The sequence below is a fragment of the Microcaecilia unicolor genome, chromosome 1, assembly GCF_901765095.1.
Source record: "Microcaecilia unicolor chromosome 1, aMicUni1.1, whole genome shotgun sequence".
NCBI lineage: Eukaryota > Metazoa > Chordata > Amphibia > Gymnophiona > Siphonopidae > Microcaecilia > Microcaecilia unicolor.
Genome location: NC_044031.1, coordinates 302,861,665 through 302,887,876, shown reverse-complemented (window position 1 = coordinate 302,887,876; position 26,212 = coordinate 302,861,665). Strand labels below are relative to the sequence as shown.

The 26,212-nt window shown below is 44.4% G+C and overlaps 1 protein-coding gene across 1 annotated transcript in view; it reads left to right on the top strand.

The window, feature by feature from the left end:
- LOC115473053 (cytochrome P450 2D15-like) overlaps positions 1 to 23,960 on the top strand; it is a 131,653-nt gene extending 107,693 nt beyond the window's left edge. Inside the window, exons 6-9 of the mRNA XM_030207680.1 lie at positions 9,283 to 9,424; positions 13,560 to 13,747; positions 18,513 to 18,654; positions 23,502 to 23,960. Of these exons, the coding sequence (XP_030063540.1) occupies positions 9,283 to 9,424; positions 13,560 to 13,747; positions 18,513 to 18,654; positions 23,502 to 23,680 (651 nt within the window). The 3' untranslated portion in view covers positions 23,681 to 23,960. The remainder of the gene's footprint in view (positions 1 to 9,282; positions 9,425 to 13,559; positions 13,748 to 18,512; positions 18,655 to 23,501) is intronic.
- The last annotated feature ends 2,252 nt before the right edge of the window (positions 23,961 to 26,212 follow it).

Genomic DNA, 26,212 nt, shown 5'->3' with positions numbered 1-26,212 from the left:
AGACAAAGTTGCGGCCCTGGAAGAGAAGGTGGACGACTTGGAAAACCGTTCTCGTCGGAACAATCTGAGACTGGTTGGACTGCCAGAATCAATACAGGATGCCGAATTATGTGGCTTTCTAGAAGCTTGGTTCCCTAGATTTTTGCACCATCAAAGTACAACTGACCCTGTGCACGTACAGTGTGCACACCGACTAGGTCCCAAGAGATCATCTAAGCATCTGCCCAGGACAGTAATTTTTAAACTGCTTCATTATCATCATAAGACGGAGATTATGTCCGCTCTTCGATGCGGTAAAACATTGGAATATGAAGGACACAAGATCTTGTGTTTTCAAGACTACTCTACCAAAGTTGCTCTTCAGCGTAAGCAGTTTTCCTCACTTTGTGGAAGATTACACAAGATGCAAGTACGCTTTAGTTTGTTATATCTGGCCAAGCTACAGATTCATCACAATGGAACATTCCAAACTTATGATACAGTTGAGGCAGCCCAAATTTATGTGGATCAGTAGGACTGAGAAAGGTCAAGTACATCCAAATGACTTTTGAGACTTTCAGCATAGCGCCTGGAAATTATTGGCTGTGGCTATGCAAATGACTTTTGAGACTCTCAGTATTAAGCCTGAGACCTTTCAGGTTGTGGTTCTGAGGCTGGGGGGAACATATTCAATGTAGTTTCTGTGTTTTGGGGTTTGTTTGTTTTCTGTTAAGTTTTACAGGTTGAATCTTTGCTACTTATGCTGATCTATTCGGCTGGGGGCGACTGGGAGCCATTAGCCTTTTTCAATCTTAAACTTACAAATTAGGGCTGTAGCCGGGGGTATGGAAGTCATGCATCTTATGGTGCCCTTTAGGAGAGGGGAGGGAGGAGGGGTTGTGGTAGCCAGGGTTTGGATTGAGAGAGGAGGGAGGTTAGAAGTGAGCAGGGAACTCTGGATTGTTGAATGGGAGTTCATGCAACAGAGGATGGTATGGTTGGGGTGGTGGGGGTACTGGCTGGGATGCCCTTATCGCCCTTTAAGAATGGTTATCAACTCTTTCTTTCATTTGAATAATGCTATCACGTAACGCCTTTTAAAATAGTGACTTGGGAATTTTGTTTGGGCGGAGCAAGATGGCGGCAACAACATCACCTCGCGAGTAACATCGAGTAGTCAGCAGGAGTACAAACCCTTTCTCTATTACATAAAAAAAAAAAAAATAGTTTTACCTCTAAAGAAATATGCTGCATACAAAGAGAAAGGCGTTTGTTAGAGCTGCGGCTCAGGCAGCTCTAACCTCTACACCTACCCAGCAGACGCTCGATAGTTTTCTCGCGAGAACCGTGACGACGGCGTTTGGAGGTCCCGCTGAGTTTACAGCGCCAGGAGAGGCTGACCTCTTGGGACAGGATATTTCGTTGTCCCCTCCAACGCGATCTCAACCGCCACAACCGACTGGGGTCGATTATGGAGGCGACCCGCAAAACCGCGATGACGGCGAAGCGGCGAGTCAACTGGGCCCCATAGCGATTTCCCCAGTCGAAGCCTGTGTTTCATCTAAGGCCCAGAAAGTGCCGGTATCACTCGAGGCTATATGGGAGACACTTCAGACGGTCTTAACCTCAACTAGCAAGATCGACTCTCTTGTGAGTAACGTTCAAATTTTGTCAAAAGACCTTATATCAATGAAAAATGAAGTCTCAGAAAGAATGAAACATTTATCTGATGAAAATGTAAAAATGAAAGAAGTTTCAGCAAAGCTTATACAAGATAATACATTGATTCATACCAGATTGGAGTATTTTGAAAACTACAACAGGAGGCTCAATTTGCGTTTGTTGAATTTTCCAAGAACTTTAGTTTATTCTCCTTTGGATGTTTTCAAACGATATTTGATGGAAAATTTGAAATTTGCAGAAGATAAAATACCTCCACTCAATAAAGTGTATTATTTGCCAGCAAGAAAATTGAAAGATGGCCCCCAGGAACTATTACAAACAGAACCTGATTTAAATGTTTAGGAATTACTAGAATCATCCTTGACTGAAAAAACTGAAAGACAAACTCTTTTAGCATCCTTTATTTTTCAACAGGACCTGGAACTGGTTAGAAAAACAGCATTAAAGTATTTACAAACCCCATTTTATGGGAAAAAAGTACTAGTCTTTCCAGATGTTACTAAACAGACTCAGGCTAGACGGAAAGAGTTTTTGGCATTAAGATCTGCAACATTAGCCTTGGGAGCCTCTTTTAATCTCAATTATCCATGTAAATGCAATGTGAAATATTTAGGGGTTAAATATGTATTTTTTGTTTCTGAGCACTTGAAACAGTTTATTACACAGAAAAAGGTTTTATAATTTATGTTGGAGTTTAATAGGTCTGATTAGCCTTGGAAAAAGAGACTAATGAAAAAGTTAAATGCGCGGTATATACTGTTAAGCCTTTACTTCTTATTTTTGAAAGATATTTGAAAACTAATCTCCTGAGTCCAGCCCCTTCAATTCGGGGTCTAATACAAGTTGATAATCTATAATTTTCTTATTTAATTTTTTCTTTAGAGAAAATTGCCTGTAACCTGTTAAACTGCTTTACTTGTTCAAGATATATTCTTGTAAATTAATGAAAATGATAAATAAAGAATTAAAAAAAAAAAAATAGTGACTTGGAATGTGGGAGATATTTCATCTCCGATTAAGCGTCAGAAAATATTTCAAGCGTTAATCCAACAGAAGGTGTCTATTGCTTTTCTCCAAGAAACGTATTTAGATGCTAAGGAGCATCAGAAGCTGTGCTGCTGGTGGGTTGGCTCTTATTTTGAATCACCGGTGCAGGCCAAAAAGGCCGGTGTTATTATATTAGTTCGGAAAGGGATCCAGCTGGTTACTCACAAAATTATTCATGATGATGGTGGACGATTTTTGTTGGTGCATGTAACTATTGAACGCCAACCACTGCTTCTTTTTAATGTTTATGCACCAAATACGTACAGTAAAAGTTTCTGTAAGCAGCTTCTTAATCATCTTCATAGTTTTGATGGGGTCCCTTTTCTGATAGGAGGAGACTTCAATGAGGTGGGGGATCTGAAATTAGATAGATCTCATGGAATGGGGGAGGCTGTTGCCGTGAATCCTGGAGTATTCCGATGCTGTGTGAGATCCTGGATTTGGTGGATGTCTGGCGTACCTTGCATCCAGTAGAAAGGGATTATACTCATTTGTCTTGGGCGCATGGCACCATGTCCATGTCGGTGTCATCTTCGACTCCTCCCTCTCCTTCTCTGTGCATATCCAGCAAATAGCCAAGACCTGTCGCTTCTTCCTCTATAACATTAGCAAAATCCGCCCTTTCCTCTCTGAGCACACCACTCGAACTCTCATCCACTCTCTCGTTACCTCTCGCCTTGACTACTGCAACCTACTCCTCACTGGTCTCCCACTTAGCCACCTATCCCCCCTTCAGTCCGTTCAGAACTCTGCTGCACATCTTATCTTCCGCCTGAACCGATACACTGATATCACCCCTCTCCTCAAGTCACTTCATTGGCTTCCGATCAGGTACCGCATTCAATTCAAGCTTCTGCTACTAACCTACAAATGTACTCGATCTGCAGCCCCTCCTTACCTCTCAACCCTCATCTCCCCTTACGTTCTTACCCGTAACCTCCGCTCAAGACAAATCCCTCCTTTCAGTACCCTTCTCCACCACTGCCAACTCCAGGCTCCGCCCTTTCTGCCTCGCCTCACCCCACGCGTGGAACAAACTCCCCGAGCCCATACACCAGGCCCCCTCCCTGCCCATCTTCAAATCCCTGCTTAAAGCCCACCTCTTCAATGTCGCCTTCGGCACCTAACCTCTACCCAGGAAATCTTGACTGCCCCAACTTGACATTTCGTTCTTTAAATTGTAAGCTCCTTTGAGCAGGGACCGTCCTTCTTTGTGTATTTTGTATAGCGCTGCGTAACCCTAGTAGCGCTCTAGAAATGTTAAGTAGTAGTAATAATTGATTATATTTTTATTTCTCATAGCCTGTTTACAGTCATACAAGCAGCGGAGATTGGTCCCATTAAAATCTCGGACCATGCATTGGTATCCGCTTGTTTGGAGTTCCCCGGGGCATCACCACAGCACTATCAGTGGAAGTTTCCTGTTCATCTTCATGGGGATGGAAGATTTCTAGATTTTAACTCAATGATATATCAGATATATAAGGAAACAAATGATGCTCATGTGGAAAATTCTATTTTATATTGGGATACTGCCAAAGCAGTGCTTAGGGGAGAGATTATGGCTTATGTCAGTCATCAAAAGAATATTAGAGATAGGGAGTTACTCCATTTGGAAAGAGAGGTTACGCGCCTGAAACATCTCTGTGGGATCCATCATAATATACAAGTTAAACTCAGCTCTTAGAGTTGTAACATGCTGTAAATGAATTAATCATCATAATACCCAAACATTGGACAGTTATTTTCAATATCAATTATACAGGCATGCAAATAAGAGTGGTAGACTGCTAGCCCACTTGGCTCATCCCTGTCAGGGTCTAGTTAGGATTAATGCTTTGTACTCCTCTACCGGGGTTTTGGAAAATATGGATGTTCAAATCAACCGCACTATGTGAGATTACTATGCCCAGCTGTATTCGTCCCCCGATCCCCCTCCGCTTGAAATCTCTTTGTATCTTTCTGGTTTGGATCTCCCATGGTTGGATCTAGACAGTTTAGCTATACTGAATACTCCTTTTGTGGTGGCGGAGGTGTCTTGGAGGGGCATAATCGAACACGAACGCCCATGTGTAAAAACGTCCATCTCCGGACACGGCTCCGCGAAGAGGCGGAGCGAACCGTAAAATCGAAACGAGATGCCCACTGAAATCCCAACATTTGTGTTGACTCTAGAGATAGATGACACAAATGGTGAGATCGCTGGACCTAGAGATGGCCGTCTGCGGTTTTCAGCGATAATCGAAACCGCTGCCGGCCATCTCAAAAATGGACCCAATCCAAGGCATTTGGTCGTGGGAGGGGCCAGCATTTGTAGTGCACTGGTCCCCCTGAGATGCCTCTATGCCAGCCTCAAATATCATACCTAGCTCCATGACAGCAGTATGCAGGTCCCTGGAGCAATTTTAGTTTAGTTGGTGCTGCGCGGGACCCATGCAGAGAGCAAAAATCGGAAGAAAAAAAAACATGCAAGTGCAGTCAGGGACGTCCAAATTAAAACAATAGTAATAGGGGGATTCGAACCAGCCACCTTCTGATTACAAGACCTGTGCTCTAACCAGTGCACCACTTATTCAAGTGCTTAGACATCCTTCCCTTTTCATTAAGTCCCTCTAAGTTTCTGTCAGCCAATCACAGCTGTTTAGCTGACATGGATGTCAGTTAAAGGAGCTGTGATTGGCTGACAGAAACTTGGAGGGACTTAATGGAAAGGGAAGGGCATCTATGCAACTGAATAAGTGGTGCAGTGGTTAGAGCACAGATCTTGTAATCAGAAGGTGGCTGGTTCGAAACCCCCTATTACTATTGTTTTAATTTGGACATCCCTGACTGCACTTGCATGTTTTTTTTTCTTCCGATTTTTGCTCTCTGCATGGGTCCCGTGCAGCACCAACTAAACTAAAATTGTTCCGGGGACCTGCATACTGCTGTCATGGAGCTAGGTATGATATATGAGGCTGACATAGAGTCTGGAAAAAATATTTAAACAGTTTGTTTTTTAGGGTGGGAGGGGGTTAGTGACCACTGGGGGAGACAGGGGAGATCATCCCCGATTCCCTCCGGTGGTCATCTGGTCAGTTTGGGCACTTTTTGGAAGCTTGGTCGTGAAAGAAACAGGACCAAGTTTGTGTGGACTAAATGCTCGTCGGGGACGTCTTGCTTTTTTCCATTATCAGGCGCGGAGGTCCTTCTGTTAACCATGCCCCGGAACGCCCCTGTCCCGCCTTCGCTACCGTTCGGCCATGCCCCTGAGAATTTCGCCCGTCCCCGTGACGGAAAGCAGTTGGAGCCGTCCAAATTCAGCTTTCGATTATACCTGTTTTTGAGACGGACGTCCATCTCCCGATTTGTGTCGGAAGATGGGCGTCCGTCTCTTTCGAAAATAAGCCTCTTGGTGTGTGCAGAAGGGACCTTTTGGTAAAGCTCCTGGTCCTGATGTCTTCAGAGGTGAATTCTATAAGATGCTGAGAGAGGAAGTTGTTCCTCTGCTGACTTCTATGTTTAATACTATAATAGGAGAAGGCTGGTTGCCTGAGCTGAGGCTAGCCCAGATAGTTGTGTTGCTGAAACCAGGTAGAGATCCACTGAACCCAGAATCATATCGGCCGATCTCGTTGCTTAATTATGAAGCTAACTATTTGCAAAAGTTTTGGCGAACTGTCTATCTGGAATATGATTGAGGATTCTCAAGTGGGTTTCATGCAAGGCCGTAACATTACTAAGAATGTGAGAAAGATTCTTACTACTCTAGAGTTGTCAGCAGGCCAAGATGTTCCCTCAGTGCTGATTAGTTTTGATGCAGAAAAGGCCTTTGACAGGGTGGTGTGGGACTTTTTGTTTGGGGTACTGGATGCCTATGGTATACAGGGTTTTTTTCAGGAAGCGATTCGGGCATTGTATTTTCTTACTCAAGCTCAAGTGTGGGTGAATGGACTGCTTTCCTTTCCCTTTTCAGTATATCGTGGTACCAGACAGGGTTGCCCACTCTCATCACTTTTGTTTGTTCTTACCCTGGATCCCCTCATACGTGACATTCAGAGGAATCCAGACATACAAGGTTTTCAATTAGGTACAGATAACAGCATTTGCTGATGATTTGCTGGTTCATGTGATTAATCCCCAGGTATCAATAGGGGCCATGTTTGAATGCATGACTGAATTGGGGGATTTTTCTGGCTTTAAGTTAAATCTTGATAAACCAGAGGCGCTACAAAGGGTAGGGGATTGGGGTGGGGTTTGGCGGAGATGTTATCCGCTGAAATGGGCAGATGAATCCTTCCGCTATTTGGGGGTGCTGTTGGCTATGGAGACATCGCTACTTTACCATTTGAATGTTGATAGGTTGTTAAGAGACACCAAGCTTCAGTTTGAGAAATGGAGTTATTTACCTTTATCTTTAATGAGCAGGATAAATCTCTTTAAAATTATTTTTTTTTTTCGTTGGCTCTATGTTTTGCAAGTTTTGCCATTCCACCTTTTGTGGAAGGATCTCCGGCAGTTAAATAAGATGTGTAGGAAGTTTTTTTTTTTTGGGGGGGGGGGGGGAGAAACAAAAAATGTATCTTTATGATTCCTGGCCACAGGGAGGTTTTTGTTTACCTTGCCTGAGGTGATACAACCAGGCTTGTCTTCTGAGACACTACTGCTACTACTATTTATCATTTCTATAGCGCTACAAGGCATACCTTAGGGATTGGTTGTTTGGTACTGAGCAGTTTACTCCTATGTGATGGGAAAAGGAATTGTTTACACCTTGGCATTTGAACTTTCTTTTGTATTCTTACAAAAAATTTGCCTCGCTCGTGTTGTGGAAGTGTATTGCTACAGTCCATGAGAGGCATTTGGCAGGCGCTTTTGAATTGCTGGAATCAGAACCTGAATGTTAGTGATTTATTGCCATGTAAGAGTAATTCTGATTTTCCACCTGGGCTGGAGTACGGACAGTTTAAGAAATGGTTGGACAAGAGCGTCATTTTGATTGGGCATTTTCTCAGTGAAGAGGGTGTTTTCTATTCTTTTCAGGATTTACAGCAGAGGCTTTCTCTAACACACAAAGATTATTTTGCTTATAGGCAGTTTCACCACTATTATAATAGCTTAGATTACGAGGCTGTGCATTCGAGGCTGGGTCAGAAAATTTGAGATTTTTTGCAAGGAGATATCTTTGGCTAGGTTTCTGTATCAGGTTTGCACAGAGTGCATGGTCCTCTTACGGAAGCTTGAAATAGAGATCTTGGGTACGAATTGAAGGGGGTGGATTTTCTCAAACTGATTAAAGCTATCTCGAAGCAAGTTGGAAATGCTGAACTACAGGAGAGTCAACACCAAATACTCCACAGGGCATATATATCACAATATCAGGCTGCTAGAGCAGGTTGGGTGCTGTTGCCCAATGTCCCAAGTGTCAGCGGGGGGGGGGGGGGGGGGGGGGGGGGGGGGGGGACAACATCTTTTGGTGATGTAGTGGCATTCAAGCATTTTGGAGGTCGCTCCATCGATACTTGGGGACTCTTTTTTGGTCATCGTATAGTATATTCCTGGAAGGTAGTCTTACTGAATAAATAGGAATTCTATGGGCTTTCAAACAAAAACTCATGTTTACTACTGTGTAAAGCATATGCATTGGGGAAGAAGTGCATACTTAAGCATTGGATGCAGGAGGAGCCTCTCTCTTTCTGGTACTGGAGAAATGGATTGCATGCTTTTATGTTATGGAAAGCAAGGGCTGATCGAAATTGTCCAAAGGGACAGAGGGCCTTCATGTCTATCTGGAATTGTTACTTGCAAATTATCTCCCACAAAGCAAGAAGTGCAGTATTGAAAAGGTTTCAGAGCATTTCCTAAGTTGGTACTGTTATATTAGGAATGTTTTGGGGTTCTCTGCTCGGGTAGGGGAGGGCGGACTGGGAATGCTGGATGTTAATTCTTCAGTGATGGCTTGGGGTCATAAGAGTCCTGACGCCGGATCATCTCAGTGTTTGTTTAATATATGGGCTAAAGTAGGGTTGGGGGGAGGGGGTGTTCTTGCAAACAAATGTTCAATTTGAGAGGAAATTAAGGCAATGGGGGGGGGGGGGGGTACGGGAGTTTTTTCATAAAACAAAACTGGGATCATGTGTTATCCAACTCTTTGCTGTATGATGTTTTCACTTATTATTCTATTCAGTTTGATTGCTGCCTTGTAACCGATTGATGCTTTTGTTTAGATTTGTTGTTTAGTTACTGGATGTTGGATTTGTTTGATCTTGAATAAAAATTGTTAAACCTTACTATATTAGGTGGGTCTCTCACTGATAATAGTCAATGGAGGCAGATTTAAGCAGAGCGATTCAGGAGCCGAAACAAAAATGCTGCTTCTCAGCTTATTGCACCATGTGACCCCCCCCCCCCTCCCTCATTAAAATTTTTTAAGAATACAAGGTTTTTTGACTCTGCTTTTTAAATATAATTTCCTCACTACTCCGCTTCCCAGAAGATTCCATGAGGATTACTTCCTTCTTCCATTGTTTCTGTGCAGGAATGATTACCCCATTTCACAGGTACATGTTGCTTGCCCTATCCATGTTCCTCCAGGTTAAAAGGGACCCAGAGACCAGTTTCACTGAGACCAACCTGATCCTTACAACACTTGACCTGTTTTCAGCTGGCACAGAGACCACTGCTACCACCCTGCGCTGGGCACTACTGTTCATGATTCTCTACCCTGACATACAAAGTAAGTGATGGGTAATAAATCATTAGTTAAGAAACAGATTAGAGCATGAGTTGGGACCAGCAATTTGGAGTGTTCAGGGCAAGAATATTGTTCTGTTTAGTTTCTCATGTCATTTGTAGCAGGTTTTTGTTTGATTTTATTTTACTTTTCAGGGAGGGGGTGGCAATGTAGTTAATAATGTGCACACTTCATGATACAGGAAAAAAATCCATAATTTAGTTTTTTTTCCCTGTAATTTCAGGCTGAATGTATGAAAGAACATGGGAAATATCTTGAATGAATGTACATCCCTACTAGCAATCTTTTAATTTATATATGATATTCATTATGAACCTGATTTTATAACAGAATGTCTATGTGAAAAGTCCAGAAAGTTGCTTATTTTATAAAAGGAAAATAACATCTATGTGCCTTTATGAAATAGGGGTCTGATATTCAGCTGACGGTGATCAGGAGTTTTGAAGCCACTGACAGCAGCAGGCTGAATTAACACTGGATTTTCAATGCCGGGCAATTCTCAGACTGTAGCATTGAATATCCAGGTAATTGTGGTCCCCCAGAAGTAACTGGGCATGGCTAATACTCAGACCAGTGCCTGGCTAGCTTGGTGGGTAAAGTTAGGATAGCCTCTTTGCTGTACTAACTTTATCCGCTTACTTAATGGTCCTTTTACAAAGCGGCGATAAGCCCAACCTGGGCTTACCACTTGCTAAAAGGGAACTACTGCCAATCTACTACAGCATGGCGGTAGTAGTTCCCATCCCCAGAGTGTGTCATATCCGGCGCTACAAAAATATTTTTAATTTTTGTATCGCTGGTGTGTACCTGGCGGTCATCGGGCAGTGCAGCGTGCTGCCTGATTAGCACGGGAGCCCTTAATGCCACCTCAGTGGGTGGTGGTAAGTGCTTCCCCCGAAATGGCCAATTCTTGAAAAAAACAAGGACCTGCCTTTTATCTGGTTGCGGTAGAAGGGGGCCCCGGCATGCATCATAAACACACGCCAACGTCAGCGCAGGCCCCCTTTTGCTGCAGCTTCGTAAAAGGGGCCCTTATTTGGTTAGCAGACTGAATATTGCAACTAACGGGTTAAGTTCCAGCTCTGCCCATGAACCACCCAAGCACTAACTGGGCAAAGAGGAAAGTCTTTTTTTTTTACAATTTTATTTATAAAGAATTCAAAATACATTACCGAGAAAAATAACTCTTGATACAGAAAATTAATTAGCAGTATCACTAAATTACAATACAAAAGGAAAGTTCAAACTACAATCTTAAATAGATATTATACTTTGTCTTTAAGGCCACTATAAAATGGGAAACAAAAGAGAAGCAGACCTTTTGGAAAAGCAGTCTTTATTAACGGCTTTTCCAAATGAACCCAGGCCGAGGAACTGGATATTTCTTGCCTCTGACATAGTCACCTGGCGAAATATGGCCATATCGAGCAACACTTTTTGATACCTGGGAATTTTAAAGGAGTTAATGAAGACTGCTTTTCCAAAAGGTCTGCTTCTCTTTTGTTTTCCGTCTTGGATATTGTGGATCATTTGCCTTGCTGTTTTCTGAGTCCAGCACTATAAAGTGGGGACAAGGCACAATTCCAAGCAATACATCTTATTCAAAGAAAAAAAGGAAAACAGAAGCAACCAACTAGGGCCCAATATATTATCATATCATGGAATAGATGTTACTAGATTGATAGGCTTATAGGTGGACCACCAGATTTACACCTCAAAAATGTATCTAAATGATCTAGAGGAAAGCGTTCATGAGAAAAAACAGTTACAGGGAGACATGAAGACCAGGTTTCTGAAGGGACTGGCATAGGTCTTAAACCTGGGGGAGAAGAAAGAGCAGTAGAATCAGAAGACGATGAATATATAGAATGAGGAGTTGTAATAGTTGCCAATGAGCGCTTAAGATCTAGTACTTCCTCATGCTGAAACATTAGAAACCATTGAACTTTGCTTAGTCAAACAAATGACTGAGCAGACTATTGATACATGTCCAGCAACTATTTAAGAACAATGGAACAAAGAACTCAATTTGGCACTTTTCTGTAGCAATAAAAACTGTGGCCCAGATGCATCAACCATACGTAAAAAAATCTAAAACGTTAAAGTCCTTAACGAATTTGAAAAAACGAAGCATGCACCAAAAAAACAAGTCACACATGTTCGGTGCGGTATTGAAAAGTACAATGTATCAAAGATTCGTATTCCCTGTCGGTAATCGGCCCCTAAAGCATCCGCAGAGCAACCAAGCGTTATGCTGGCTGCTCTGCGCATGCCACAAAACGTCAACCCCCCCCTCAAAAAAAACACCACAAACACGTGGCTCCCCGCTTCCCTGTGCCTAAAATAAAAAATGAAACAAACATAAAAAGGATCGGGAGGGGGCTAAGGCGCTCATCAGGAGTGTCCTGTATGGACGGCCTTGCCCGCCCCCCGCCCGAGTTCGCCGCTGCTCCCTGCTTCTCCCTGCATATGAAATAAAAGCTCAATACAAATCAAAACTTTTGCAGTGCCGGGCCCCCCTCCCTTCCTGCCTCTCTTCTTCTTTCTCATAACACTGCTCCGCCTCCGTGCCCCGCCCCCCTGAGTTTGTCGCCGCCACTTCCCCCCCTCCACTGGACCCCCCCTCCACCTTAATGGCCGGTGCAGCGCCTCTCACCTGTGTGAGAAGGCGCTGCACAGGTTGGAACAGATGATCGTCCATCGCTTCTGCCTCCACCGACGTCTCTCCTTCCTGTGCCCGCCCACCTCTGATGGGCACAGGAAGAAGGAGAGAGACATCAGTGGAGGCAGAAGCGATGGACAATCATCTGTTCCAACCCGTGCAGTGCCTTCTCACACAGGTGAGAGGCGCTGCACCGGCCATTAAGGTGGAGGGGGGTCCAGTGGAGGGGGGGGGGGGAGTGGCGGCGATGAACTCAGGGGGGCGGGGCACCGAGGCGCAGCATGGCGGGAGGTGGAGCAGTGTTATGAGAAAGAAGAAGAGAGACAGGAAGGGAGGGGGGCCCGGCACTGCAAAAGTTTTGATTTGTATTGAGCTTTTATTTCATATGCAGGGAGAAGCGGGGAGCAGCGGCGACTTCGGGCGGGGGGCAAGGCCGTCCATACAGGATGCTCCTGATGAGCGCCTTAGCCCCCTCCCGATCCTTTTTATGTTTGTTTCATTTTTTATTTTAGGCACAGGGAAGCGGGGAGCCACTTTTCTTTTTAAACATGTCAGCAATTTGGTTTTTCATGGTGCAGGGGGCAGCGGGGAGATGACAGCTCAGGCCTTAACGACAGGTCTGAGCTCACGTTAAATTTCTGACTAAGTGATTCGTTGCTATTGTCGGTATGGTTAGTGCATTCCAAATTGTCAACATTTCAGTGGTAGTTTCTCGTTTGCATTCCGGTTTTGCTAACTGCTAGCTTCGTCGGAAAATGGCCTTTGATGCATGCTATGGTTGAAAATTTCTTCGTTAAGGGTCAGTAAAGGGTCGTTAAAAGCAGGGGGTTTTTTGAGGGGGTACTGAGTACCGGCACCTTTTCCAGTGTCTGCTAAAATTGACCCATGGACCACAAGTTTTAATGAAAGAGCTCAGGCTCAAGACACCAATTCTGCCTTGTCATAGGTTCTGTGACTGGTTTCAGGGGGCCTGGCTATTGTGGAGTGAGTCCCTCAGTGATCACCCCACCCCTGAAAGGTGGCCTGGCATTTGAGTACCGGCACCTTTTTTGCTAGAAAAATTGCACTGGTTAAAAGGGTTGTTAAGGTTTAGTGCATCTGGGCCTATATCACAGTTCTTTGTATAAATCCCTTTCACAGCCAATGTGATTGTAAAGATTATTCCAAACATTTTACAAATTGGCAATAAAGCATGACAGGAATGTGTGCATATTACAGAATCTAGTTCCACACCCTGATGCCTTATAAGATAAAAAAAGATACTGTTCAAGTTTATTCATTATTGAATTATAGAGCTTCAGGTCACTCTCAGTATTGGAAGTAGAATAGTTGCTTCACTTTACCATCTCATTGCCCCAAAAGGAAAGATCTAGTGAAGCTGCTTACAGGGAATCATGTAAGTGCACAGAATAGATGCTGTGTTTCTCTGAACATAAAGTCTTTCTGTATTTCCAGGCAAAGTCCATGAGGAAATTGACCAAGTGATTGGCAGAGGCAGGAGACCTGTACTAGGTGATCAGATGAACATGCCTTTCACCAACGCCGTCATCCATGAAATTCAACGTTGTGGAAATATCATTCCCATAGCGCTGCCTCACATGGCATATCGGGATACCGAGATCCAGGGCTTCTTCATCCCCAAGGTACCTGTTTTCACTGGCAGGAGAAAAGTTTGCAATAAAAACACATTTTGAAAGGGCAATGTATATATCTTCCAAATTAAAAAACCCTAGACTTCTTCTTAAATGACCTAGAAAGTACTTATTAAATTGTCGCAGGTATCCTCATAACTGTCCACACAATTGGAAATCAAGAAGTCTGGCGAGATGAATCTCAGCCAGGAACTGCTCTTCCAGATCCAGTCTGGGCTGATGAGTTCTCTGGCATAAAGCTTGTTTCCTACAGTGTTCTTACTGTATGTTCTCCTTTACCAGGATCAATAGCTCCCTGCTGCTCTTTCATTATCTAGAGATGTTATACCTTTTTTATTACTTCTTCATTCCTCAGTTAGCAGTGGTGCACTGGCTTATCTAGCCACATACTCTCTCTCCTTCTGGAGTGCTATTTTAAGCTACTTCAGGTATGCATCTTAATGGTTACAATGGCTTAGCCAGCCAAAAACAGGCAACACTCTTTGGACTAAGGGCCAGATGCACTAAACTTAACGAGCCATTAACGAGCAAGTAGTAAACCGTGGCATGCGCAAAAGACTTCCCCGAGCCATTTTCCGATCATGGTAGCAGCTAATGAAAACGGAATGCAGATGAGCAAATCAGTATTATAATGTGTAGAAATGAGATGCACTACCGTTTTCCGAATGCCTAACTGTGGGAAATCTAACGGGAGGTCAGTACCTCTCTTTGGGGCAGCGCAGGATTGAAAAACTTCTATAAATGTAACAAACAAAAAAAAAATCGGGGAAAAAAAAAGTCCAAGTGCTCGTCAGGGACGTCCTTTATGGACGTCCTTTACTCGAAACAACGTTCAAGTGCTTGTCAGGGACGTCCTTCTAAAGTGCCTAACATGGACGTCCTTCACTTAAAAAAAAAAAAAAAGGACATCCCTGACGAGCACTTGGACGTTTTCCCCCAGATTTTTTGTGATGAGTGCGAGGACATCGAAATCAAAAAAACCTATTTGGACGTCTTTTGATTATGCCCCTCCTCCAGGTCTCTCAGCCAATCACAGCGAGTTTAGCTGACACCAGTGACAGCTAAACACGCTGTGATTGGCTGAGAAAGACCTGGAGGAGGGGCATCGGATATGCTGCGGACAGGAGAGAGATCTTTTCCCCGATCCCTGGCTTGCAAATGCAGGATGCAGGAGAGAAGGTGTGCCTCGGCAGAGACGTCCCTTTTTTAGTTGTTGTTTTTGGTTTTTTTTGTGAAGGTCCATAAAGAGTGTCCTTGGATGCTCGTCGGAGACGTCCTTTTTTTTTTTAGTGAAGGACTTACATAAAGGACGTCCTTGGCATGCGCAGAGCAGCCAGCATAACGCTTGGCTGCCCTGTGCATGCTTGACTTGCTGACTGTTTACCAATGGAATAGAGAATGCAAGTGAGCTACAACGAGCAGCTCATTTGCATTCCTTTTCCTTGTTGCATGCCCGTTCCTTACTGATTCGCTAAGGGAATCGGTAAGGGAAGGGCTTTAATGAGTCTTTAGTGCATCTCCCCCTTAGTATTTTGTTCTGGAAACTGCAGTGGTATAATCAAGTCACAAAACGTTTAATCGAGCCACTAGAGGTCTCTGCCACCCAAATAAGGCAGAACCTTAGAAGTCTCTACATATTTTTATATGTGTAAATAATTTACACATGTGATATCCTGAAATTATTTATTTTTGGATTTAGCTCCTGCCTTTTCATATCTGCAGTGGTAGTTTGAGGTGAGTTATGTTCAGGTGCAGTAGGTATTTCCCTACCCCCCAGCGGTGGCGTAGCTACGTGGGGCCACCGGGGCCTGGGCCCCCATACATTTGGCCCTGGACTCCCCTGCCGACGACCCTCTCGACTCCCGCCACCAACCCTCCCCCGCCGCCTCAGTCACCTACCTTTGCTGGTGGGGGACCCCAACCCCCGCCAGCCGAGGTCCTCTTCTTCCGGCGCAAGGCTTCGTTCTGTTTCTGTGAGTCTGATGTGCAGGACGTCAGACTCACAGAAACAGAACAAAGCCTTGTGCTGGAAGAAGAGGACCTCACCTGGCAGGGGTTGGGGTCCCCGCCAGCAAAGGTAGGCGACGGTGGCGGTGGGAGGGGGGTCAAGAGGGTCGGCGGCAGGGGGGGGTCAAAGTTGGTGGTGGTGGTGGCAGCAGGGGGTCGGCAGCGCCAGGGGTGAGCTAAAATGTGTCCCCTCACCTCGGGCTCTGGACCCCCCTCCCGCCGAAGTCTGGCTACGTCCCTGCCCCCTAGAGGTCTTACATATTTACTGCTAGATTTATTAACATGCATTGTGTTAACATGTGTTAATGAAATTTAAGACACTTTAATGTGAGCCTCATTTTTGGAATGGGGCTTGTTTGCTAACCCTTATTTATTAAGCTATATTAAGGCTTTACAGTTAATGGACATTAACTGCAACAGTTAACCTTTTTCTAACTATAGAAACTCCACTGAAATTGTAGGGGTCACTCCTGGCATTGGGTGAAGACAGCTGTGCCCCTAACATGGGACAGTGATCCAGTGGCATAGGAAGGGGGGGCGGTGGGGCGGTCCACCCCGGTGGACGCCGCTGGGGGGTGTCGGCTCCGCTTGTTCACTGCTCTCTCTGCCCCGGAACAGGTTACTTCCTGTTCTGGGGCAGAGAGAGCAGGGAACCAACAGAGCCGACGCAGCTCCCAGCGACTGCACTCGGGGCGGAGCGATCCTCCCGCCGGCCCCCCCTTGGTAAGACTGCGCTCCAGGGGGGGTTGCACGCTCCGGGGGACGGGGGGTGCATTCGCGTTCCAAGGGTGGGGTGCGCCTTGCTGCACCCGGGGGGTGGGGGTGCAGCAGCGAACCACCCCGGGTGTCAGCTGCCCTCGCTACGCTTCTGCAGTGATCACCACCGCGCATTGATGGCACAGCTGCTAATGCAGAAAGCAGTCAACTGCAAAAGTGTTCTGCATTATCTCCTTTGTTAGCAGTTAATGTATTTTAATGACACCTGCATAAACCTTAAGGCACACTCCCCATCTCTTCCCCCACCCCCAATTGAGCCTATAGGCTATTGTGAACTCAAGCATCTAACTTGGGAAGTCGCTTTTTTGGTGGTAGTCTTCTCAATACAGAGAATAAATGAGTGACTGACTATACACCTATTCTGCACCTGGACTAGCTTGCTACACATACTATAACTTAGATCAGTTCCTTATCTCTTGCTTAACTATACAAAGAACTTGCCTTGATTTTAGCTAACCATCAAATTATCCCAGTTGACTCTGTACCACGCATCTTGTTCCCATCATATATCTGCTCTTGGACCCTGAGCTATATGGTAAGCCATATTGTAGAAACTATTTAGCATCATGAAGTTAAGAGGAAATAGGCTTAGGAGGAATCTAAGAACATACTCTTTCACAGAAAGGGTGGTGGATGCGTGGAATGGCCTCCCGGTGGAGGTGGTAGAGACAGGGACTGTGTCAGAATTTAAGAAACCATGGGACAGGCATGTGGGATCCCTTAGGAAAGAACGAGTTGGTGGTTACTGAGGATGAGCAGACTGCACGGGCCTTTTGGCCCTTATCTGCCGTCATGTTTCTATGTTTCTATCATATCTATGGTTAGTTGAATGCTCTAATTCATGCTTATTAGGTATATCATTAGTATTATGCTAGCATTGTGTTATATCTCTGGTATTTGAATTCCACTGCTGTTAAGTGTGTATATTTTTGATATTGTTTCACGGTAGATCTATTATTAGGTTTCAAATGACTGTTTTCAAGTTTACCTCATTTATTGTATTTATGTTTATTCTCAGTTACTTTACTATTATTATGCTGTTAACAAAATTGAAGACAGCAGTTCACCATTCATGCAAATCCACCCACCTTCCCTTTGGAGTTGTTCTTTTTCCAGTTTGAAAGCCACATAAATGGATCTGAGGGGAGCTGCAGGATGGAGCTACCAAGAACAGGCAGTGAAAGAGTTTTACAATTTCCAGGTTGCTACTACTACTTAACATTTATAAAGCGCTACCAGGGTTACGCAGCGCTGTACAATTTAACACAGAGGACAGTCCCTGCTCGAAGGAGCTTACAAACTAAAGGACAAAAAAGTGCAGTCAATCAAATTGGGGCAGTCTAGATTTCCTGAATAGATGAATAATGGTTAGGTGCCGAAGGCGACATTGAAGAGGTGGGCTTTGAGTAAGGATTTGAAGATGGGCAGGGAGGGGGCCTGGCGTATGGGCTCAGGGAGTTTATTCCAAGCATAGGGTGAGGCGAGGCAGAAAGGGTGGAGCCTGGAGTTGGCGGTGGTGGAGAAGGGTATTGAGAGGAGGGATTTGTTCTGTGAGCGGAGGTTACGGGTAGGAGTGTAAGGGGAGATGAGGGTAGAGAGGTAATGAGGGGCTGCAGATTGAGTGCATTTGTAGGTTAATAAGAGAAGCTTGAATTGTATGAGGTACCTGATTGGAAGCCAGTGAAGTGACTTGAGGAGAGGGGTGATATGAGCATATTGATCTAGGCGGAAGATACGACTTGCAGCAGAGTTCTGAACGGATTGAAGGGGGGATAGATGGTTAAGTGGGAGGCCAGTGAGGAGTAGGTTGCAGTAGTCAAGGCGAGAGGTAATGAGAGAGTGGATGAGAGTATGGGTGGTGTGCTCAGAGAGGAAAGGGCGAATCAAGACGAATCTTTCAATTTGGCACCTTGATGTACTTAACTTGGCTTTATCACCAATCACTTGCTTTGTTTTTGTTTTATCTTCTTAGGGGACGACTGTCATCACAAACCTGTCGTCAGTCTTGAAAGATGAAACCTATTGGGAGAAGCCGCACCAGTTTTACCCTGAGCATTTCCTAGATGCTGAGGGAAAGTTTGTGAAAAGAGAGGCCTTCATGCCATTTTCTGCAGGTAACATTCAAGCGGTCAGCCTGTGCATTAGTGAGTACAGAAAGGTAGATGTGGAGATAATGAAAACAGTATAAGAACCTGTATAACAGCCAGAACTCACCGGTGCTCAGTGGTCAAGCACTTTCTTTAGTACTAAAAAGGCCAGTTTCTGTTTGAAAGGAAACGGGTGCTAGCAAGGTTTTCCTCTGAGTGTGTATGTTTGAGAGAGAGTATGTGTGAGAGAGGCTTCTGTTCCTGCTGCTGTGCATTCCTTCCCAGTGTTGTGCTGATTCGCTGCTCCCTGTATCGTGGCTCCGCCCCTCTCCCTTCTATTGGCCAATCTGGTGTGGGTTGTGTGACATCATTCTTATCTACTACATGAAGGACACCACCTCCAGCAGAAAACAATTGTTCCAGGCAGCCTCAGAATGTTGGAGGTGAGAATTATTATATAGGATGTGAGAAATAGTGAGATCAGCGGTCAAGCGCTTCTTTTAGTATGTGAGATGTGGTAGCCGTGTTAGTCCACTTTTAAAGGTAATCAATAGAAATAAAACAAAATAAAACATGGAAAAGAAAATAAGATGATACCTTTTTTATTGGAAATAACAATACATTTTTTGATTAGCTTTCGAAGGTAGCCCTTTGTCAGATCGGAAATAAGCAAATGTTGGTAGATGACAGTATATATAAGTGAAACATCAAAGCATTTCAGTGACAGTCTAACAGGATGAGGGTGGGTTAGATGAGAGACAAGGAGAGCTGGGTGGATAAGGGACAGGGAGATATGTATGGAGATAAGAGAGTGACAAAGCAGTACAATTTTGGTTTATAATGGGCTAGAAAACCCAGATCTTTGTTAAGTCCTGTCTGGTGGGTGTCAAAATATTTAATCATTCTGACTTCAAAGGTCTTACGTTCCTGCATTGTTAACCCTTTAGTGTCCAATGTTCCCGTAATAAGCTATATGGGAACAGATTGATGGGAACATTAGACACTAAAGGGTTAAAGTTCCCTTTCAGGATTCTTACCATGAAATCACTGGTACAGTGTTCTGGTTTTGTAAAGTGCTGCTCCACAGAGGTGACATCCTGGTTGGTACTAGCATTTTTCATATGGTGTCTAAGTAAATTAAATCTCTTCTTTAGCATCTGACTTGTTTCTCCAATGTAGCACCCTTCATTGCATTTTTTACACTGAATGATATATACCACATTGGAACATGAGCATGTGAAAGATTCCTTAATGCTGAATATTTTTCCTTTGTGAATGACCGTGGGGTCCTGTGAAATGTTTCGGCATAGTTTGCAGCTGGATATATTGCAAGGATGTGTGCCATTCTCTTCTTTTCGAGTCTGTGTTGGGAGCTTACTTCTAATTAGCTTGTGTTTTAAGTTGGGTGGCTGTCAGAAGGCCAGCACTGGTGGGGATGGGCATATCTCTTTCAATAATTCATCCTCCTGGAGTAGTGGCTGTAGATCTTTTATGATTTTTCTTAAATTTTCCAGCTCTAGGTTGTATGTCACTATAAGGGGGATTCTGTCTGTGGCTTTCTTTTCCTTGTACTATAGCAGATTTTCCCTGGGTGCTTTGAGGGAGGAGGCAATATTCTTGGAGATTATTTTGGGGTTGTAGCTTTTCTGTTTGAAGGATGCAGTCAGGATTTCGAGGTGTCTGTCTCTATCCCCAGGGTCAGAGCAGATACAGTGATACCTTGTTTGAGGATTTGTTGGGTTATGTAGAGGAGGGAAGTGGGGGTGGGGGGTTTGGATGTTCCTGACTTGTATACCTACTATATAGCCAAACAAATTAGGCATATCTGGAATTGACGACCATCTTATGTGTCTGCCACTTTGCTATGTCATTTGCCTTGGATAAATAGCTGTGTTCAAGTCAAAGGTCATGCTAGTAATCCATACTAGCTGTCAAAAATTTGGGGTAAATATTGGAATTCATGGTTGACACCTGATAGCTCCATCTTTGGTGGACTTTCTGCACAGCGACAGGCTGGTTTCCGGGGTTGGGTATGCTATGGTTGCCATAGAGGGGCATAATCGAACGGGGGGAGCCCAAGTTTTGCTGAGGACGTCCTTGCAGGACATCTCCACGAAGGGGTGGGGAAACCCGTATTATCGAAACAAGTTGGGCATCCATCTTTCGTTTCGATAATACGGTCGGGGACGCCCAAATCTCAACATTTAGGTCGACCTTAGAGATGGTCATCCCCGGTTTTCAGTGATAATGGAAACCGAGGACTCCCATCTCAGAAACGACCAAATCCAAGCCCTTTGGTCGTGGGAGGAGCCAACATTTGTAGTGCACTGGTCCCCCTGACATGCCAGGACACCAGCTGGGCAGTGGACTTCAGAAATTGCTCCCAGGTGCATAGCTCCCTTACCTTGGGTGCTGAGCCCCCCCAAAACCCACTCCCCACAATTGTACAACACTACCATAGCCCTAAGGGGTGAAGGGGGGCACCTACATATGGGTACAATGGGTTTCTGGTGGGTTTTGGAGGGCTCGCTGTTTCCTCCACAAACTTAACAGGTAGGGGGGGTATGGGCCTGGGTCGCCTGTCTGAAGTGCACTGCAGTACCCACTAAAACTGCTCCAGGGACCTGCATACTGCTGTGATGGAGCTGGGTATGACATTTGAGGCTGGCAAAAAATATTTTTAAAGTTTTTTTTTGTAGGGTGGGAGGGGGTTAGTGACCATTGGGGGAGTAAGGGGAGGTCATCCCTGATTCCCTCCAGTGGTCTTCTGGTCAGTTCGGGCACCTTTTTGAGGCTTGGTCGCAAAAAAACAATGGACCAAGTAAAGTTGGCCAAATGCTCGTCAGGGACGCCCTTCTTTTTTCCATTATCGGCCGAGGATGCCCATGTGTTAATCACACCCCAGTCCGGCCTTTGGTATGCTTCCGACCCGCCCCCGTGAACTTTGGTTGTCCCCGCGACAGAAAGCAGTTGAGGACGCCCAAAATCGGCTTTCGGTTATACCGATTTGGGCGACCCTGGGAGAAGGACGCTCATCTCCCAATTTGTGTCGAAAGATGGGTGCCCTTCTCTTTCGAAAATAAGCCTGATAGTGTACATCAACTGTTTGACAATCAAACTTATAGTTGCAGAGAGAGTTTGATTTGCAGCCATCAGATTTCTACCATTACTCTGTATGGTTTATCAGCTGCACTCACTCAAGGGCTTGCACCCTCTAGAGCAACTTTGGCAAAATCGTCACACCTCTGAGGGTCTTATTTCTGCCCTATATAACATTTTGCAGCCTTCTAACTTTGAGAAACTTAAATATATGGCTGCTTGGAAGCAGGAGCTTCACTTGTCCTGAACCCAAGCAGATTGAAAAGCTGTTTGGCATAATTAGTATAGTATGTTTATCTCTGCTACACTCAAGGAACATAACTACAGGGTTTTGATGTGGTGGTATCTTACTCCCACCCGCCTTCATGATATGTACAGCACTTCTTCGAACCTATGTTGGAGACAGTGTGGCTTACCAGGGACTTATCTGCATATGTGGTGGGAGTGCCCTGTTATTTCTCCATTTTGGTCGGCGGTGCATGTTGAAGTGGGTCGCATACTCTACACATCCGATTGGACTTGTACTCCAGAACTGCCTTTTAAACGAGTCTGTGCCCTGCTTGGATATTGCCTTGCAGAGGACACTTAGGGGGTCTTTTACAAAGGTGTTCTAGCATTTGTAGCATGCACTAAACACTACAGCCACCCAGAGGAATATATGGGTGCGTTTAGCGCACGCTAAAAATGTTAGCGTACTTTTGTAAAAGGACCGCTTAGTTACCGCCTTACCGCTGTGAGATTGCGCGGCTGTGGAAGAATGGTTCGCAGCCTTGCTTTAGTGGATTTGAGAAATCGGCTGCGCTATCTAATGTTGATAGAAAAATTGACAGCAGTTAAACAGGATAAGGAGCAACTCTATTCGTTCTTGGACTCCTCTGCAACAATATTTGGACTTGTGTTAAGGTTCTATATTATTTACTTTCCACCTCCAGTCTGTGCCTTTTTGGATATAGGGGAGGGGAAGGGGGGAATAGCAAGAAGGTTTTATAAGCTGTCTGAATAGGTGTTTATTTTTTATTCTGGTCTGTCAGTAAGTTGTTAACATTTTCTTTTATGCTGATGTAGTATTTTCTTCTTGTTTGTATAAAAGCTTTAATAAAGGTCCTGTTTGCTAAGCTGCACTAGTGTTTTTAGCGCATGGTAAAATCTAGAGTCACCCATATGTTCCAATTTTGAGCTACCGCCCAGGTACTGCGTAACCCTTGCGGTAATTTCATTTTTGACGCATGCCAGAAAATATTATTATTTTCTGGCGTGTGAGCGTTAATCAGCATTTTAAGCACATAGACCATTACTGCCCGGTTACTGTGTGAGACCTTACCGCTAGGTCAATGGCTGGCGGTAAGGTCTCAGACCCAAAATGGACGCGTGGCAATTTTCATTTTGCCACACGTCCCTTTTCAGCAAAAATTTTAAAAAGGCATTTTTTTACAGGTGTGCTGAAAAATGATTCTGTGCACGCCCAAAACACGTGTCTACCATTTTTCAGCACGCTTTTGTAAAAGGGCCCCCTAGCGTTTAGCACATCCTAATCATTAAAATGCACTAAAAATGCGAATGCGCCCTTACCGCTGCTTAGTAAACAGGGCCCTAAATGTTTACATTGAAAAAAAAAAATAAAGAGCAGGGAATACTGCTGAAGGTGACAGTGGAAGTATAGTGATAGAGCTGTGTTTAGGAAAAGACTGTAAGAAAAACAACAAGTTACAGCCTTACCAAAATTCACAAACATTAACCAAAGAAAATAATATTATGATTGTTTCCCTGTCTGGCAGGACGTCGCGTGTGCTTGGGAGAGCACTTGGCCAGGATGGAGCTGTTCATCTTCTTCACCACCCTTATGCAATGTTTCACTTTCCGTATTCCTGAGAATCAGCCAAGACCACGAGAAGATGCCTACTTTTCACTCACGCTTAGCCCCCATCCCTACCAGATCTGTGCGAAACTGAGATAGACCTCCACTGAAGATCAGCTCACAGCACTGTTCGCACGTTCTGCATTGATCTAGAAATGTCTGAATACTGAAGACAGAGATTTTCCTGTCAGTTTTTCCTCTAGCTACTTCCTGAAATATTTTTCCCTGTTGGTTCTACAGAAATATACTTTCATTATAGAAAATCTTTAGTGTTTATCAGAGAACTTTTTTGTCATTTATAATCCATCATGGGGCTAATTTTCGAAAGAAAAAAATGTCTAAAAAGTGGCATAAAGCAGAATTTGGATGTTTTGCTTGGCAAAACATTCACGTCACTATTTTTGAAACCTATTAATCAGACGTTTATCTATGCATTTTGTCTGTGGCAGGGGTGTAGCCACGGGTGGGCCTGGTTGGGCCCAGACCCACTCATTTTTGCCCAAGGCCCACTGTAACTACATGCAATAAGTATTACATTATTTCTTTTGCTTACATATATGCATTTTTTCGTTGTTCCACATCATTAGAAGTACATGTATATTGCCTACAGTGGATAATGTTTGCACTATTCTCTCGCTTCCTTTTTTACAAATGTGTTAACCATGTCACTGTGTTCATTTATAGTTTCCATGCTTTTTAAAAAAATTCTTTGTTTAGAGTTTATATATGATATTGATGTGTCATCAATCCTTATCTCTCAGCGTATTTTAAGATTTTAAGTTTTCATCTGCAACACCACATCTTATTTGGCTTTATTTGGTTTTATCCATGTTCTTAATTTTGCTAATTTGTATTTCCTTTTGTGAAAACATTTCATGCATTTTTGTATTTACAACTTTATTTGATGTTTTTTTCTCAATTATAATCTATGCTTTTATAGATGTCCTTTATGTTAATGTATCTATAATATCCTCTCATGATTATTGTTGCTCACAATTTATAGTTATATTTATTAACTAGTAAAAAAAGGCCCGTTTCTGACACAAATGAAACGGGCGCTAGCAAGGTTTTCCTCGGACTGTGTATGTTTGAGAGAGAGAGAGAGAGAGAGAGAGTGTGTGTGTGTGAGAGAGAGACAGAGTGTGTGTGTGTTTGTGAGAGAGAGAGATAGAGTGTGATAGACAGAGAGTGTGTGAGAGAGAGTGTATGTGAGAGACAGAGAGTGAGTGTGTGTGTGGGGCTCCGAGCTATCATGACGTCTCATTGTTCTTTCTCCAACCTCCTTGGCCGTAATACTACGACTCCGTGATTTGCCACTGTGACCTCGGAAACTGAACTTACTCCGCCCTAGGCCGCTTGGATTGTTCGATCTCTTACGTGCCTGTAAGTGATTAACACGCATGCGCCATGGTGGGATGCAAGCTTCTCGCGGGTGGAGCTTTTGCTTGTGCATTGTGACGTGCGAGATAGCAAGAGTCAGGCTGTCACCCGGGTGGTTTAGTGCAGAGCAGGAGCTATAGCAATGGCAGCGCCATGAGCTGTTTGTGGACGGGAGGGTCTCGGGCCTTTCACCATGTTGGTCCACCAGATTACGATGAAGGATGGAGGCGTGGTAAGTGGCTGCGGCATATCGAGGAACTGAGCCAGGTGGCTGTTTTTTCATATCAGCAGGGCTGCGAGGGTGGGAGGGCGGAGCGATTACGAAGCCTACGAACACTTCAGGGATTCACAGCCACGCTGCCATGGAGTCAGCTTCAGAATGTTGGAGGTGCGAATTATTATATTAGATGTTTTATATTTGTTTTTGTAGACTCCTGAAGAAGGTGCTACGGCACCGAAACACGACTGTGTTGAGTCAACCTGTTATAATAAATATATATTTTTTAAATATACGTCTCCCGAGGAGTCCACGTGGGTGCCATGAGCTAGATAGCAGCAGCTGGCGAGAGCTCCGGAGCCCCCATCCCGCCACACTGAGAAAACTTCGAAATTTACCTTATCTTATCGCCGGCTCGAATTAACTCATCTATATGGACAAATATTTGAGAAGTACTCCGACAGGAATGGCGCAAAGAACCGCTAAAAAAGACAAAACGAAATCGAGCGGAGGTGAGCCCAAGATGGCCGCCGAGGTGGAGACGGCGCCAAAAGAATTCACCGACGCACAGTTAGACCAACTAACCACAGCCATCGCAAAGGCTTGGGAACCCAAATGGGCGGCTTTAGACCGCAAACTGGAGGGCTTTAACTCGCAGCTCGAAGGATTACAAACGCGAGTGGCGGACGCAGAGGTCCAAATAACAGCATTAGAGGACGATACCCGAAGCTATGGCCCGGACATCGCCGCAACAAAACAACAACTAAACGAGCAGGCGAGCAAGTTAGAAGATCTTGAAAACCGCGCTCGTCGGAACAACATTCGCATTGTGGGTTTGGATGAATCCCTTCCTGAACGAAACTTTAGAGGTATGGCTGGAAAATTGGCTATCCAAAGAACTAGCCATAACGGACACCATGGGCGCCTTGATAATAGAGAGGGTGCACCGCGTAGGTCGGAAAATGGAGAATCAAAACAGACCACGTGTTGTGGTGGCGAAGATTTTAAATTACAGACAAAGTAGAAGTATTGCA